The 17,684-nt window shown below is 58.0% G+C and overlaps 2 protein-coding genes across 2 annotated transcripts; one reads left to right on the forward strand and one right to left on the reverse strand.

Moving 5' to 3' along the window:
- Positions 1 to 1,623: 1,623 nt before the first annotated feature.
- NCLIV_063630 (Metallo-beta-lactamase family protein, related) lies at positions 1,624 to 5,431 on the forward strand (the record flags this gene model as incomplete). Its single annotated transcript, XM_003885914.1, has 4 exons — positions 1,624 to 2,514; positions 3,231 to 4,185; positions 4,549 to 4,706; positions 5,165 to 5,431. The coding sequence occupies 4 exons, from the start codon at positions 1,624 to 1,626 to the stop codon at positions 5,429 to 5,431; spliced, it is 2,271 nt and encodes a 756-aa protein (XP_003885963.1).
- Positions 5,432 to 7,137: 1,706 nt separating this feature from the next.
- Positions 7,138 to 16,181, reverse strand: NCLIV_063640 (Ribonuclease D, related; the record flags this gene model as incomplete). Its single annotated transcript, XM_003885915.1, has 12 exons — positions 7,138 to 8,286; positions 8,709 to 8,776; positions 9,270 to 9,909; positions 10,364 to 10,456; positions 11,063 to 11,161; positions 11,542 to 11,694; positions 12,157 to 12,217; positions 12,461 to 12,562; positions 13,035 to 13,189; positions 13,585 to 13,799; positions 14,404 to 14,520; positions 14,870 to 16,181. The coding sequence occupies 12 exons, from the start codon at positions 16,179 to 16,181 to the stop codon at positions 7,138 to 7,140; spliced, it is 4,164 nt and encodes a 1,387-aa protein (XP_003885964.1).
- Between the last annotated feature and the right edge of the window lie 1,503 nt (positions 16,182 to 17,684).

Raw genomic sequence — 17,684 nt, forward strand, 5'->3', positions numbered from 1 at the left:
CCATGGTGTTGCAGGAGAGCGATGTAACTCCCTTCGGGCAGGACGGATGTGTCAAGAAGGCTTAAGAACATCCCCCCCCCTACAGAGGGGATGCTCACGGGCAGCGAGGCGATACGGCAAAGAACACTGCTGGATTCCTGTGCCTCGTGACTAGATAACGGTCTAGCCACGAATGGCCGTAGTACGCTAACACAGGAAGAGCTGCCTTTCTTCGCAGCTTTGGTGGCCGCCGGCACAGACACACACACACTGTTCCGACAGACGACGGTTGAGGCCTGTGAACGGGAAGCACAGGACCCTAACCGTGCGTTTTTAATGCTGATGGATCACCGTGTTGTTTTCGCAAATATGCTGCTCAGCAGTCACTCGTTTGGGTTACTCACACGAAACGACACGCCCATCAAAGCGGCGTGCCCGAGCACCGTCCGACCCTTCGGATAAAAATACAGAGCTCGGTAGGTCATCTAATCCACCTTCACCCATCTACTACGGTAATTCGCTCAACATAGCACTTTATCGAAATCCACTACCGGGTGTGCAAGCAAGATCTAGAACCGCTCTGGTCAGTCCATGGAGAGGGCTTACAAGGAGCATGCAAGCAACCGTTTGTTTGCGTCAGCCGTTCGTTCCGTGCCACAGTAGCAACGCACATACCAGGCGGGGAAGGCAGGCTTTTTTCATCTTCTCCTCTTCTGCTCCCCTCAGAACAAACCTGCTTACCGTTTATTGATTTCCAAACGGGGGATTTGATATCTCTCGAAACCTCGCCGCTTTTTTTTCCTAGCACCTCTTCCCGTCGTCGGTCTACCAGATCACTAACCCGTGTCGAGAGGTATTTGCGCATGCGGCGAGTAATGCAACCGGCCACAAGGCCGCTTCGTTCATGCCTTTTTGACCCACACATTCGCTCCGGATTTTCCACCCCTTTTAGAAATCTCAGCGTTCTCATGGTCTTCCACATTGCGCCTTCAGACCTCAGAGAGCCCCCAGCTTGTGATGGAGGCAGCGGCGCGAACAGAGCGCTGGCTGCGTTGTTGCCCGTGCTGGCGGTAACTAGACACATCGAGAGACGCAGCCCATCCAGAACTGCGTGAGTCTGGAAGAAGCGCGAGGCGTACTGTTTCATTTGGATTCCGCTTTGTGAGAGTCCATAAGCTTTCGGTCCTGGCAGAGGCACCAGCGAATTTGGCCGATTTGTCTCGTGGGTTCCTGGCCAGCCGGGTCGCAGGGTCGATCTCTCTGTCCTCCTCATCTTCTCGATCTCACGTTCTCTTCCTCATTTGCTCTTCTTTTCGTTCCTCTGAAGCGTTCCTCCGGACACCGCTCATCCGAGAAGCTTCCGCTCTGAACAGTCTTTGTCTCGTTTTTCCCGTTCTCCTCTCATAAATTCGAGTCGGCCAGCGTCTCTCTCTGCGTCCCAAGCACACCGGCTCTCTCTTGACCCAGCCGGATTCACTAGGTACAAACGCTGCTGTGTGCGCTCTTGTGTTCTCTTCTCCTTGCGACGTAGAGTTGGTCCGAAGAGAGCAGTGTCTCTGTTTTTTTTTCTCTGATCTCCAAGCGTTGTCTCTTTCCTTTTCGAGGTCTGTTCCTCTGTGCGTTGCCGCCCTTTCCCCCGGCGAAATGCCGGTCGAACGCGTGGCAAGAAAACCCGGAGGAGGCGACAGGGACGAGGGCCACCAAAGCTGCGGCCTGTCCCCGTCTGTGGAAAAACGCCCCTCGATTTCTCCCGGCCCCTGTCCGCTATCTGAGTTTCCGTCTTGTTCCTTGACCCCGCTATTCGCGGCGATCTCCCTGCCTGACGAAGACGAGATCGAAACCTCTCTCCCCGCCACGTTCGCTGGAGGGGAGGCCTCGGCTGAGGCAGAGGTTGGTCTCCCCGCGCCCCATGCGTCTCTTTCCCCCAAACCGCGACCGCCTTCTGCCGACGGTCTTTTGTTTCTCGGCACAGGTGTCTCCTGTGCGCTTCCGCAGCTCGGCCACGTGCTGCCCATGGCGTCGCCCTCGCACCCGTTCTTCCCCTTCCTCCGCGTGCCTGTGGACCAACTTCCGTCGACTCGAGTTCTCCACCGCTTGGCGGCGCAGCATGCCCACCAAGCTCGCGGCGCGACAGACGCACGCCACGTGCCTGGCCAGGCGTCTGCCGGGATTCCCGGGACGGTGTGCCGCGAGAAACAGCAAACTCCAGACGGATCCACGAACAGCGGACCGTCGTCGCCTGCGGCCTCCGGCGCCGTTCAAACCACGGAGACGGAGGAGCCCTCCGCGGCAGGCGAAGGAGCGACGCGGGCGTGGTGTTCTGGGCTGAGCGAATGTGGAGAGAAACCGGCGCCAGCTGAAGAGGGCGGGTACGGCGTGGCCTGCGTCTCATGCTTCCTCAGTTGGAAGAATGGCCGAGATGTGAATCACCGGAACAACGTCTCTGCTGTTTTGCGCATTGCCGGGAAGTCGCTCCTCATCGACTGCGGAAAAACCTTCCGAGAAGCTGCTCTCGCGTACTTCCCGCTTAACCATGTGAGCTCGACAGACGCGCCTCGATGCCCCGCGCGTTCCGCGACTAAAACCAAACTCTCCCTGGGTCTGTCTCTGCGCGAAGAGAAGGCGTGTTTCTAAGGTGGTTCCTTCGGGGCCACCGCGATGGGCCGCTCCAGGAGGACTTTGAATCTGTCGCTCTCGACCTCAACTTTTTTCGCGACTTGCCTCGCAGCAGGCGAAGGAGAGAACCGGATGCCCACACAGCGTGAACGGCGAAAACGTCTTTTTCTGCATGGCGGGTGCCGCCGATAGCCCCGTAGACACACCAGGAAAGATACTGAGAACGTACGCTGCCGTGTCGGGTTGACGCCGCGTAACAGGCTCCCCACGAAGGTTCCCGCCGTTCCTCTGCGATCCCGTCAGATCGCGTCAAGCAGGAATCCAGACCTAACCGTCTCCTGCACACATGTTCACACTGCCGCTGTTGTGGCAAACCTCCACAACACTCGAGGCCTCTATGAAATCCAACCCAACGCGCTTCTGTCATCGTCAAGGTTGGCTATCACGCACCGGTGATGTCGTTACGCTGAAATCCTTATTCGCCGATACGTGAATGCATATATACATATAAATATTTGTTTGCGTCTGCTTGCCCCTGCATATCCATCTGTTTCGACATCAGTACACCTATAGACGTCTATCTCAACAAGGCGTTTCATCAGCATCTGCCGCCTGCGGTGTGTGTATCCTCTTAGATCTCAGCCCTCGACGCCGTTCTGCTGACCCACGACCACCAGGATGCAGTCGGCGGCATCGATGACTTGCGTGATTTGCAGCGCTTCACTAGGCCGACGCTCGCCGTTCCCGCGTGTGCGTCGACGTCCGCTCTCTCGACACAGGAGCCCGCTGGGCTCCAGCGGGCTGCGTCTTCTCCGACGCCGAACAGTGTGAACAGAGCCTCTCCCGCTTACCCGGCTGCCGGGAGTTTGTGGGGTGCCGAGCAACACGGCATGCTAAATCCTGGGGACCGCGTGCGCGAGGCCCTGCGCAAGTCCCTTGGGTATCGGCCAGAAAGCCTTCTCCACTGCTACGTGGGTCCGCGAACGCTGCACTCGCTCTGCAGCAAATTCAAGTACATTGTGCAGACGTCTTGGCGGATGCAAAAGGCGCTGCTGGACGCGAGGGACGAGGAGCCGCCGAGGCCTGCGGCCGCTGCGGCCGGGAGGGAGATGGAGGGAAAGAAGAGAAGACTCGACAAGGAGGCGACGCAGGCAGCGGCGCGCCTGCCGTGCCACAGCGACGCCACCGTTCACGAGGAAGGCGTGCCAGGCTTGTGGTCTTTCGTCGACTCGACAGATGCGCCTGTTCTGCAGCGGAAGGTCGCGTGTCTTGCCTTTCATCTGCTCAACGACAGAGCGCCTTCCCCTTCAGTTCCCACCGCACCTTCCTCTTTGTCTACTTCCTCTTTGTCTCAGCCTTCGCTCCAGGAACGGGGCAAGGCCTCCTCGATCGCGCTCGCGTCTTCGGCCTCCGCGCCGGCGTCGCGACAGGACGCCCCGGACACCCAGAGCGCTCCGAGAGATCCTGCCCCAGCAGGAGGCGCCTCGCTCTCCGGCGATGGCGAGGCCGAGGCCGATTTGAACTGCATGTGGAGGAGACTGCCTCCGCCCGTCTCAGATGACGCAGGCTTCTCCACGCTTCGGATTCCGGGTAGGTTGGTGGAACGCGACGCACAGAGCGCTGTGCGGCTGGTTGTGTTCGTGTGGGGCGTGGACAACTGCGCAACTCTCGCGCAGCTCTTTCTTGATTAGGGCCATCGCAGGGGAGACACCGCAGACCGACACAAACATCGCCTGGTCAGTTGCGTCACCCTTAAGAACCGCGAAGCGTGTCCGCGAGATCGTTGCCGATAGAGACTCGCTTCCAAGTCGCCCGCGTGCGGATGCCGAGTCGCGGCTGGAGTCGGCCGAAGCTCGTAGACAGGAACCGGCGGACGAACAGACCAGTGTCTCTTTTCGGGAAGAGCGCCCCATTCGGGTAGAGCGAAAACAAACCTTTCTTTTCCTTTTTCAGGCGTCCCCGTCCCGATTCAGTCGTTCCCCGTCTACCACGGCGGCACGTACGTCTCCCTGGGCTTCCTGGTTGGGGATAAGAAGCTCGTCTACATTTCAGACGTCACGTCCTTCCCGACGCCTGTGCTGGATCGGCTCCGCCATCTCGACGACCTCGAAGTGAGTTTCTCTGGCAGGTTTTCGCGGACCCTCTCGTCGCCTCTGTGTCTCCGCGGCCCGTGCCCGATCTGTTTCCTAGCGTCTTTTGCCGACGCTCGGCGTCTGGGGATCCTGCCTTCCCCTCCCACACACCGCCCCCCCCCCCCACCCCCCCCGTTTCTCGGGGACCATCAGGCGGCACTGCCAACGACGCGCTCCACGTTCCAAGTGCATAGACCATGCGTATAGCTATACAGTTCCGTCCACATATGCATATATGCATCCACATATAGAGATATATGCACATTTGCATACGCGTTTATTGGTTTCGTCTACGGTTACCTGTGCGTAGCTGCATGCGCGATCTGCGTGGAACAGTCCTCCCGCAGGATATAGAGAATACGGTTTTGTAAGAAACAAGGCCAGAGTGTCACCTTGCGTGGCCACGTTTTCTCCCGTGTTGGCTGTCGGTGTGCTAGACCCTAGTCGTCGACGCGATCGGAGAGAAGCTGCACAACGCCCACTTCTCTGTCCAGGAGGCCCTCGCCCTTGCCGTCCTCCTGCAACCAAGAAACGTCTTCCTTGTGGGGATGTCGTGCTCGCTGGAGCACCGGAAAACGAACAGGCGCCTGGCCATTTGGCTGCGCCTTCACCAGGAGGTGTACAGACAGCAGCAGGGAAGGGAGTCGCGAATCGAAAGCGTGTCGCTCGCTCTGGACGGCCTCTTTGTCCCTATGCGATTTTGAGAAGGACGGAGACAACAGTCCCGAGTTCCGGTCCTGTCTTCTGTCTCGTCGTTTTGCGGGTGTATCGATTTCCCACAGTTTTGGACTTCCCAGACGTCCTAACCCTTTCCCGCGGGTGGTTGGCGGAGGGTAGATGCACCCGAAGCGCGCGCGTTGGGGAGCGGCAAGGGCCCCGACAGTCTTTGCGCTCTTCTTTCTCCGTTTTATTTTCGCTTCCCCAACACGGGCTGATCGCCAGTTTTTAGGTTGTAGCTGTTTACCCTCCCTGTGCACGTCCACGCACTTTGAAGAACACGTGTTTTGTTTCGAGTCACGTTTTCCATCAGCCGCCGGAAGGGGTTTCTTTGCCGGAGACGGAGGCGCTGCTGCGACGTCCGTGCTTGTTCAACACTCCGCGCGGTCAAGGGGACCGACGTTTGTGTTTCACAGGGAACTTCGCACTTGATTTCCCCAGTTGTCCCTTTCCCACAAATTTACGCAGTCAGCGGCTGTCTCGACTCCTCTCGCACTTTTCGCGTCCGCACTTGGTGTCGCTCTTCACTGACTCGCTCCCACCTTGCACTCGCTATCTCTCTCTTGAAACTAACCCGCAGTTCTCAACCCTGTTTTATTTAACTCAGTTAATTAGTGTTAGGTTTGATATTCTGTGCCAACCTCGCGTTGTTCGGCTCGCCTGGTTTTGCCCCCCCTGCGTGTGCCGGCCGAGCTGTCTCTGCTCTTTTTTGGGCAAGCTGCCTCGTCCACCGCGTTTCGAGCAGGTAATCCTACGGTGCGCTGCACGTGTCTGACGGACATCGACGGCCGGAGCAACTCTCCTCAGTCGGGTGTGGGTCTAGCTAGTCGTCGCAGACAGCGAGTACAGAGAAGCGACGGAAAGGCGTGGCCGCCCAAAGCGAGAAGACGCCGCAGCTGCGTGTGGGGCTACAAGCAGTTGCCTCCCGTGTCGCCTCGCTGGGTCCAAGGCCAGGAGGAAGCGAGGGCCGCTGTTAGCCCCCCGTGTAGGAACGATATCTCGACTCGCGATTGCCAGTCGGGCAGGCTCGCTTCTCGCGTTCGTGTGAGGACGTCTCTGAGACGTGAGACATTTGCGGAAAAAGGATCTCTACACGCAGCACGAACACCATGAGCAATCGCGCCAAGTTTCGAAAACAAAGATGGCGGCATGCTCTGAACAGAAAGCCCCACTCGAATCGACTTCTGCCCGTCTTGACACGGGCCCTGTGTTTCTTCTCTCGGAAAGACCGATGTGCAGTTCCCTGTCGCGTTCCATTCTCGCGTTTCCGTTTCCTCAAACAAACTTCCCACATCCGAAACTCTCCCTCCGCTTCTTTGTACTCCCTCTCCCTCGTTTCTCCCTCTCTTTCAACCTATCTTCCTCTCCTCGTATGTCACGCCTCCCGTCGCTGACCCTGCGCTTCCGCCATGTATCTCCGCGTCCCTCTTCTGCTCTTTCTCCACACGTCTCTCCCGCAATTTCTTCTTCGTCGTCTTCTCCTTCTTCATCTTCTTCTTCATCGTCTTGTTCTTCTTCTTCGCTCCCCCGTCCTCCCTCGTTTGGCCCCCCCTGTTATCCTGCCCGTGGTGCCCTTTTTGTTCCTCGTCCCTTCCGCCTCAGTTACCCCTTCGCCGTTCTCTCCTCCCGTTTTCCTCCGATTTGTGTGTCTCGATAGATGGTCCCACGCCTTCGGCGCCAAACAACCGCCGCGTCACTTGCGCTGCCGTTTGCCCCTTTGAAATGCCGACGCCTTTCCCGCCTTGTTGCTGTTCCGTTTCCCGCCGGTTCGGTGCGCCCTCATACTGGCTGCTGTGAGGCTTTTGCTGAGGAAGGCGGCCGGTAGCCACCGCAATTTCTCTTCCGCCTCTGCGCTGTCGCTCTCGTCCGAGTCGCGCGAACTTTCGTTGGACTGTCGGCGTTTCGTGTCGCGCGCTGCGCGTTCGCGACCTTCACCTGCCTGCGTTTCCTCAGCCGACGGAACCACCGCGTCGCTCCTCAGTTGAGAGGCCTTCGACTCTGCCTCTGGCTCGGCCGCAGCGTTTGGCTGATCCGCCGCCTTTCGATTTGCTTGGCCTGTCTCTTTCATCAGCCTCGAACGAGGCAGTGTCTCCTCGGGAGCGAGGAGCGGGAGCTCGGCCGTGACCCCGCAGGCGACCGTTCCAGACACCCCACTGCCCGACCTGACACTGACTGTTGCGTTGCTTCCACCTTTCGTTCCGCCGCCGTGCCCCTGTCTGGGCCCGTTCACCGCCTTCCCTTCCTCCTCTCTGTCTTCCTCTTTGTCTCTGTCTCTGCCTTTGTCTTTGTCTCCGTCCTCTTTGTCCTGACTCGGCCGTTCATTCACGCCACCCGGTCCGTCGCCTCGCTTGCCGCCCTTGCCGCGTTTTCGCCCCTTTCGCTTCCACTTTTGCTGCGCGACGATGACTACGTCTCCGGCCTCCTTCTCGAGCTCGCCCTCGTCCTCCTCGCCGGCGGCCGTCGGCCTGTCCCCGGCGGGTGTCTCCTCGCCTTCGCCACGGTCGGCCAGCGCACTCAGCAGCGCGGCTGGCGGGGGCGGAACCGGAAGGGAACAGAGCAGTGGGAAGAAGCCGCCCGATACGGCAGAGCTCGACGCCGGCGCGCTCCCGGCTCTGGCCTCTTCGGGTGCGGCCAGCGGCGACGGGTGGGTCGGCTTTCCTGGCGCGACACGCGTCTCCGCCTCAGGCGTCTCCGCAGCGACCGCCGCGGCCGGAAGGAGGCAGGCAAACGGATCGTTTAGAACCTCGTGACTGACGAGCAGGTGGTGACGCTCCACCAGCTTCAGCTCCTCGTACACTTGGCTGCACACGTCCGAGGTCGAAGCACGGCCGGGACGCGACGCCTGAAGCGAACAAAGAGACAGGCGCCAGGCAAAACTCGCTCAACCGCGAAATGAGCAAACACGGGAACCAGGCAGACCAAGCAGACGCAGAACTCAGCTTGTCACAGACAAGCTGTGCGCGGCATACGTATCGGAATGTGCAGTTAAGGGGAATGGACGAAACACCGACAAACATGCAAACAAGTCGGCCAAATGACCGGATTGCAGGTCTGTATGACGAAGTATATATTTGCCCATATATATATATATATATATACAGACAGACAGAGAGATACAGATAGAGAGATAAAAATGTTTAGGCATGCATATCAGATGAATTTACTTTTGCACAGTTGGTGAACTTTACACTTATGCACAGAGCCGGATAGACGACACTGACGACCTGACACAGCTTCTTCAGTGGCGTTGGGTTTGCGGCCTACCGAGTCTCCGGGCAGCGTGGCAGCGTTGGACGGCATTCGCCTGCCGCCTCGCCTCTGAATGAGGAAATCTGTGGAGAGAGCGAACCAGAAGAAGTGGAGAGGTCGCGGTGCATGCAGCGAAGAAAGAAACGCACGGTAGCTCCGCGTAACGGACCTGGTTGCTCACGGGGCACGCTAGGTTCGCCGGTGACACGGGGGCGAGCCTCGCACAGCTACAACACCGCTTGCAGTGCGGGCTGTCTTCTGTACTTTTTTTGATCCCGTTCACGTTCGACTGCCTTTACAAGAAGAGTTGAATGACATGCACCGTAGAACCAGGATCTATGTGTCTCTCGATCTCCCTAGATATGTATTTGCACGTGCATGCAGAGGCCGACACGCAGTGTTATCTACGTTTGCATATCTTTATGTTGAAAACTTCTTGTCGCCCTCCACACAGTGTTTGAAATGACGGCGGTTCAACCTCAGCACTGCGCGTCAGCTCCCAGGCGCAGCCAGAAGAAAAACGGCTCCTTGCGCAGATGCCTCATTGCTGCATGCAAACTCTGTGGCTGTCCCTACCTGGGTAGGCTGCGCGGTTCATCGAATCTGCTGAGACGACAACCTTCACGGAGACTTGAGGCAGATCGAGTCTTCCTTTTCTCGCGCTTGCGGCGAGGCCAGGGACACGCGGCGTATTCTCGTCGCCTGCCGCCACAATTAGACGGCGTCGCTTTCTCGCTTGGAAGCTCTCAAGCCTATCTGGCTCTCGTTTGGGTCTGATGAACAACGCGCTTGACTCGGCAGATTCCTTTTTTCCAACGCCAGGGGAGCACGGCTGCGGCCAACGCGCGTCGGAACCCGTCCCAGAAGAGAGCGCGACCCCGTCTTCTTGTCCAGAGAACTCTTTCTTCACACACGGCGAGGCCCCGCCTGCGGCCTCGGCCGCTCGCGCCGCTTCCTGGCGAGCCTCGGCGGCAGCCCGCTGCAACAGTGCAGCCTTGGGAAGAAGATCTTCGTCACTGTCTGAAGAACTCGCGTTCGCGTCTTCCTCGTTGCTGGAGCGCTTCCTACTCTTCTCTTTCTCTCGGCCCACCGCAGGTGGAGGCGACGGCGGCTGGGCGTCGCCGGAGCTGCACGCTTCAGGAACCGCACGGAGCGCCGGCGACAGAAAAGCTCCACTCGCTGCGCGCTGCGCCGCCTCAGAGCCCAGCAGGCTCCTCTGAAAACGACACACAAGATACACGCATGCGCGAATGCACACCTGTGGCAAAGTCGACATGTACATCCACGGATTCAGAAATCTACAAAACGTCAACGCACTACGTCATGCATATATCTACATACAGAGCGAACGACACAGATTCGGTATGCAGCGATACATATATATATATATATATATATATGTATAAGTTTGTTTACGCATGCGTGATCACAGGAGGCATCGAGTGGTCCAGGAAAAACCGCGAGGGAAAAGCGGTCTTAGCGTCTCTGCGTCGCTTTCTCCAGGCGAGCGAGGAGAACGGTGAAGCGCGTTATGGCGCCGGAGGCACCTTTCTCCCTCGACGGACTCTCCGTGCAGTTTGCTGTTGACGCGTTCACTGTGCGATTGTCCAGTCGGTCTTGACAGGTGGGGGGCGACAACGACGCAGAGACACAAAAAGAATCAGAAATACCTGAATCAACTGAATGAGTTCCTGAGTGTGCTGGCGGAGGGTCGGCGGCGCAGGCCGCATCGCCGCGTTAAACTCGATCGTCGAAGTCGGCCGCTGTGCATGCACCCATCAAGAAACAAATGGGGACACAATGGGGTTCAACTTCTCCCGCGTCTTTTCGCCGATATTCTCTGCATCGGGATGACGATGCGAATCGCGTTCTCCGGTCGCACCCAAGCACAACGCGTCCTCGACAGGGGAGAGCCGCGAAGGCGCATCGCCTTCCTTTCTCGTGGACACGACCCTTGTCGATCGACACGGCCGTAAACATGCAAACCCCTCTGTGTCTTTCCAAGAGTCCCCGGACGGTTTGACGTCCTCGATGACTCACGCTTTTGCCTCTATATGTGCCTCAATACTATGCATGTACCACTACATACGCACAAATATACATCGACATATGGAAATAAACATAGATTTTTATTTACACATAAACATACAAAAGTATGCATATATATACATATATGTATGTAATCAAACACGCGTTGGACGCGCTTGAGGGCGACATTGTTCTACCATGTACGTTTCCATATCCGTAAACGTATTCCTCGAACGAGTGCTTTCTCCGAGGCTGTTGTCTAGACGTGGGAAGGCGAAGGCCGATGCCGGAACGAGCTGGCAATGGAAAGCGAGAGGAACGGACGCCGGAGCAGAACTTACCTTTTGCGCGAGAAGAAGAAGATGCGCGGGCGTGGCAAGCGAGACAGGGCTACGGTCCAGACGCCGCGCCAAGGTATCTCGCCACTTGAGGAGCTCGATCTACACACGAGAAGGCACATGCGCACAAACACAGGGCCCGATTTTAAACTCTTCCCCGCTCGTTCCCCTTTAGACGTAGAACGAAACAAATCCTACCTGCACGGATGCATGCATTCCACACCCTCCTATATCGGCAAGGTTTGCTCGCGGGAGACTTGCAACATACGATCTCCGATTGAGCAGAGAACTTCGGGCGGCGCCACGATTGCGAAGCGTCTCAGCTCCGTGTTTGACATCCAAGCTACGCGTGTTTTGAGTAGGCGTTTTTGGCGGGTCCCTTTCTGAAACGAATCTCCACCCCCGTACTCGAGTTCTCTCTGGAGACCCGCCTTATGCACGAACGCGTGCGCGAGTGGAGAAAGCTTGCACGCCGAGCTTACAAAGACAACGTAGGATAGAGGCGAGAGGCCAGCGCGGTTTCGCTTGAGAAGCGCCTCGGCTTCTGCAGGGGCGTCGAAAGGAGCCTCGACGTGGAGTTTCAAGCAGACGTCACGGCTACGGTCCAAGGTGAACTGCATCGCCTGCTGGCCAGCCTGAGAAGTTCACAAAAGCGGACAGGCAGCGGGAGGTTGCGGCGCAGAAACGGGAAACCTTTAAGCCAGTGGAGAGCTTTGAACGAAGGCTGTGGGCCCCCGACGACCGCCGCGAAAAGATCGCTGCAAAGACGTGAAGAGGCGAGGAGACCACGGCCTTTCCTTCTCTAAAAGGCCTGCAGATGTGCCCGATAAAAAACACGCCTTCGACACATTCATAATTTGGAAGGAGAAAAAGGTGGACACTGACGGAGTCAAAACGACGCGCCACGCGACAGGCCCCGACACACGTCGGTGAAAGGATCTGTGGAAGAGAACCTGCGGATTCATCGAAGGAGAACAGGGACACCGACGCACGAACGGATGCAGATAGCGCGACATAAGTCGCCTCTGAAAAGCGTTCACCGCAAGCTGTTCGGCATGCGAGACCATTCTCCACAGCCGTCTCCACGCCCATCCTACCTCCGTAACTTCGAGGCCTTCTTCGAGGCCAGTGACGGCCGGTGGCGACAACGCTCCTCCCCTGAGAGAAATTCACACGCAGAGGGACGATCCGTGCCAAAACACGGCAAGACGCCTCAGCACCGCGGACCTGTCTCGCGATGGGCATCCTCCAAGACCTACAGCATAGCTCTGCGCCTACCGTTTGACCACCCAAGCATATATATATATATATATATAGGCGAATAGATAGATATAAGAAGATAGAGCTACATGTGTAGCGGGAGGAGGTACCCAGAACTCAGGGGTCAGTGGAGCGACGTACAACTCCGGCTTCGACAGAAGTTGGTTTTTCATCACGTCGAAAATGAAAGGCAGGTAGTGGGTGTCGCTTCGGGCGTATGCCTCCATCTCCGGCGTCAGGGGGCTGCGAGCAAAGCGAGAGCAAACCAGCGGAGCCGTCACACGATTCCCGAAAGCCTCCTGCCGGACGCGCGGTTTCCGAGATCTGCATGCGCCGGAGAAGCGAAGAAATACAGGACGAGAGGCACGGGGACGGGACGGCGCGACGCTCCCATCGACAGGCTTCCACCGCCCGGTTGACAGGAAGCGAGACGCGCTAAGAGAGTCAACAGGACATGCACGACTCCCTAGGCGACCCCGGGTGAGTCCACTGGAGTGCGGCGGTCTCTAATCAGTCCAGGCGGGAGAAGACAAAGAAAAAGCGGAAAATCCGAGGAGCACACGCCAGAGGACCGCGGCCCTGTCGGTTGGGGGCCGCCACAAAATGCACCGTGCGCTCAGAGGCAGACGGCGAGAGAGCGGGGGCGCGTTTGGGAGCAAAACGGGAAAGCGCCAAGCGCGGCGCGAATCCAAGCCTCGTGTCTTTTTGCCTTTACCGTCGTCTCCAGTCGGCCAATTGATACTGCTTGTTCGCCTCTACACCGCAGTAGGTGTGGAGGAGGTTGGCCAACGAGGCGCCGCCGGGGACTGCGAGAGCGCGTGCAGCTACGCAGGTGTCGAACATGTTCACGACGTAGACGCTGAAGTCTCTCTGCAAGTCGATGAGAGCCGCACAGCAAAAGAGGCAATACGTGCATGCGGGAGAGACAGCGGAAGGTCCGAGGAAGAAAGCGGTGAGACACGCGGAGAGACAAGAACGCGGAGGAACAGAGGCGAGCGACGCGTCCTCGGGAGCGCAAGGCCTTGGAAGCGGCGGCAGCCAGGCGTGAAGGCCCCTTCGAAAAAAAGGGATTATCGTGGCGATCTGTACATCTAAGCTGGTATACACAGTTACATGTTTCAGACGTGCTGGCTACACATCTTAGAACGCCCTGGCCTTCTCGCCCCGTTGGGAGGCTCTCAAGGCGACGGCAAACAGCGAGACGGCGAACCGGATAGACAAAGAATCGTCCCCCCGCGCTCTGCCTTCTCCACTGGCGCACCCACCTGCAGCCAAATGATGTCGCTGTCCGCTCCGTGGAAGATCTTGAGGATCTTTGGATTCGCGGTGATCGCGTTCAGCACGTGGAGGTGCTCAAAGAGAGGAAACGGATCAATCAAGTAGTCCTTCTCCCGCGTGCTGAGCTGCAAGAGGCACGTGAAGCCTCGGTAGGAGTGGAACGAGTGATGCTCCAGATCGATGGCCACCAAGGGATGCGCACCTGAAGAACGCACGGTCATGCCGGAAAAGAAACAGATGACTTCCAAACATTCGTCCTTGCATGCCATGTAGCGACGTGAAGCACGCATCGCCACGCACGCAGACACCGAGCCTATATATATATATATATATATATCTACATACATATATCTATATCTATATATCTACATATATATATCTATATCTATCTATCTATCTATATATATATATATATATATATATATATATTCCAACATCTCCATAGCCAAGCATCGACAAACACGTGCGCACGTACACTTATGCACATTTACATATACGCATTTACACATGTTTATATATACAGAGTGGATATGGACAGAAACGGAACTGCAGACGGGTGGGTGTTCTGTAAAGAGTGGAGGAAAGAGGCAAAACGACAAACACAACTTTGTTCATTGCTTTTTCCATGCATTAACGCGGGAAAGGCACAAGCACGACACCCAGGGCCTCGGTCTTTCATCATAGAGCAAAGACAGCGCAGCAATTCAGAGGGCTGACTGGAAGTCGCGAACCCGACTTTCGACCGTCTAGCCCAAGGACCGCCCAGTTGCGGCCCCCAAAGTTTGTCGTTTCTACACTCGACTGACCAGTGGACAGCTCGTCGACGAGATGCTGCAGCTCCTCCTTCTCCGAGATGCGCACGAGGGGCGTGTCTTTCAGAGGCTTCCATCGCTGCGGCTCGCCAACTGTGAACAAGTCGGGGCCTGGAAAGAGCAGAGACGACAAAAAAGCGCAAAGGCGGGCGAAGCACTTGCAGGTGTACGGGCACACGCTCTGAAAACCCCGTGTGAGCATCGAGCTACGAGAAAGAGCGCGAGTGTGTGTCCCGCTGAAACGCGCCTGCTGCGGGGTTTCGGTGAACGAAGCGACTGTCTGGTCCGTTTCAAGCGAGGTCAGTCGCACCTGGCTCTTCTCTGCGCTGCTCGTCCTGTTTCAGTCCACACGCGAGCCTTCTCGTCAACGCAGCAACTCGTTCACTGGCGTTCGCAAAGAACAGGAAGAAACGTCGCATATCGCGGTCGATGTGTTCCTTGTTTGTCACGAGATTCCTACCTCCACAGATGCCGTCAACAGCGTGGCCCTCCGGGCGTCTCCAGTTGAGGGCGAGGAGCTCGGCCTCGTAGACATGCGGCAGAGGCTCTGTCTCCTCGTTGCCTGCAGTCGACCGTGGCGAGGCTTCGGGGCTCGGCAAGTCGGCGCCGGCGTCTCGCGAGGAAGGATTTCCAGGGTTCGCTAGGGGGAGGGCCCCCCGGCCGTGAAGGTGGAGAGACAGAGAGGGGGGAAGAGCGACGGGTGTCGAGACGCCGGAGGTCTGACAAGGCGTGGATACATCCTTCTGAGACGCGCCGTCCGAGGTTCCAGAGCCGTCCCTGGGCCTTGCCTTTGTCACCTCACCGATGCTTTGGTTGGCCTTCGTGGAATCCTCCGCATTCGCCGAAGGAGACTTGGAGACGCCTGGCAAGGCCTCGGGGCCCTCGTCCGGCTCTTCGTCCGGCTCTTCGTCTCCATCCAGGAGCCGCCTCAGCCGCCACATGCGCTTGAACCGGAGGCCCTGGGCGCGAACGATCGCCGGGTGCAAAGGCTCGATTGCATGCGGTTTACAGGGAAGCCGAGGGACAAACCGCGGGGCGAAGTTGTCGATCAGGTGAAGCCACTGCCGTTGCGGGCGATTTCGGATCGCCGCAGCGAGCTCGCGCATCGCCTGGCCGCCTCCCACGGACACGAGGCTCGAGCCGTGGAGAGAAGAAGAGAGCGGCACAGAAGACGAAGCGAGGGAAATGGCAGTGATGTGTCCCTCTGGAAAGAGCGCAGTCTGGTTCGACGCGCCCTTGTGAGAACGATCGCCGCCTGGACCGTCCTTCTTCGGTTTCGGCGGCGGCAGCGGGACGCCGGGTTGGCGGTCGTGAAAGGCGAGTGCCCGGTCGACATCATCCAGAAGGTCGTCGAGGAAGTCCTGGAAAACGGGGAAAAGGTTCTTCAGTTCTTGCGGCGGCCTGCGTTTCGCACCCTCCCCACCAGGTGGAGATACACCTGAGAGGCTCCGGTGTCCAGACAGGTTCGCCCGAGCGGCTTCCGCAAACGGCGCTCCGGGGACTGCGAGACGCGTAACCAGTCCCAGAACTTCGAGCGTCTCCGCGGCTGCCTCGTGCGTGAGTCGGGTTGCCGTTTCAGAGCCGCTCGTTCGAATCGAGTATTCGTCTCCTGACGGAATGCTGTTCGCACTTCGGACGACGCGGGTGACGCTCGCAAGCAGCGCCTGCAGGGCGTTCCTCTGAACTGCCGCCCCAGCCTTTTCTGTGTTGCCGTTCTCGGGCCGAGCATCACCCGCGACAAGGCGGTCCAGTGAAGGAATGGAAAAGTTCATGGTGGTACGGCGGAACACGCGAGACAGTCTGTCCCTTTCTATTCCAAGAGAGCGGCAAGGGGAAGCGCGGCTTCAGACGGACGAAAGGGAGTATCACCAGTTGGAAAGAACGTTCACTATCGGATTGACACCCGTCGAGCGACGGCGTTCATGCAGAGTCAAGAAAACCCGGCGAGAAAGGACTGGAGGCCCTGAGATGTCGAAGGCCACGCAGCCCAACCGAAGAGGGAACATGTGAAAAAGCGGCTACAGAGACAGAATTCCTGGGCCGAGAGTCAGACCTGAAAACTTCACTGGGACCCGGAGAAGAAGACCCGAAGCAACGGAGAAACCCGCACAAGTCCCTGGCGAGCTCGTCTCGCCAGACACACAGTTTGCTGCTACAGGAAGGCGACCCGCATGCATGCAACCGCCCTTCTCGGTGCGCGCGCCTGCCGTGAATAGCGGCGGGAAACGCCTCCTCTCTCCTGCGCGGGTCAATCCATATATCCCTCCAGGCAATCTCAGCCTCTCCCTTTTCACCATGGATCGCCGCTCCCCGTCCCAGACTCAGCGCCGCTGCTAGAGGCGACGGATTCCTGGTTTTCCGGTCCGTGTTCTCTTCCCCTCTGTTCTTGTTGCGCTTCCCCTCGCGATGGCGTTTTGGTTTTCAGACGGCTTCCCGTCTAGCCACTGCAGCCCTGGGGCGTTGTTTCCTACCGCGACAGCTGCAGGCTCTGCAGGAAACGCTTGACCGCAGACTGGTGAAAGTCTCAGAGTGCGAAAGCGAAAGATTAACAACCGAGCGAGGACGTTTGAGCGCCTTATCGACCCCCCCAGAAAGGCGCGGGAAGGCGAGCAGCCGCGCGCCGATGCAGGAGGCGTTTGGACGTGGCAAGTGAAGCACTGAACAAGAGTGGCGAGAAAAAAGAGATTCGTGGACCGAAAGGAAGGACTGAATCCCAGTTCAGTTCTGCCTTAAGGAGCGTGTGGGGCAAGAGAATCGAGGCAGAATCTCCTGTTTTGCTCACGACTTTAGTTCCCCGACGCCTTTTGCATGCACGCATGCACGAAACAGCTGTCGGTTTCTTCCACTGGCCAGAATCTTCCCGGTGCTTTCAGCAGCAAGCGCCGCCTGTTTGTGTTCTCAAGAACGTTCATGCTGAAAAAAACGCACATCTCTCTGGACACTTTGCGTTCGCTCGGCGCGCCGCTTTTGCGGAGGCCTGCCTCTGGATACCCGCGGCGCCGTCTTCCCTCGGACGCAATTTCCGCGATCTGCGTCTGCTGTCCGAGTTTCGTTCAGAGCCCGCCGGAGGTTCGCGCGGTTCCGCGGCGCGAACTGAGGCTCTCAATAAATCGCGCCACACTTTCGATAACTCGCCAAACAGACGCGCGCGCCGTCCTCTGGAAGTTTTAGACCAACGACTCCTAGGGGCGCACAGGGGGTGTACCAAAGCGTCGGGAAAAGCACACCACGAGGGTCAAATGGGATTGTCTCCAGTTCTGCAGGCTGACTCATTG

The sequence above is a fragment of the Neospora caninum genome, chromosome XII (genome assembly GCF_000208865.1).
Source record: "Neospora caninum Liverpool complete genome, chromosome XII".
Classification (NCBI taxonomy): Eukaryota; Apicomplexa; class Conoidasida; order Eucoccidiorida; family Sarcocystidae; genus Neospora; species Neospora caninum.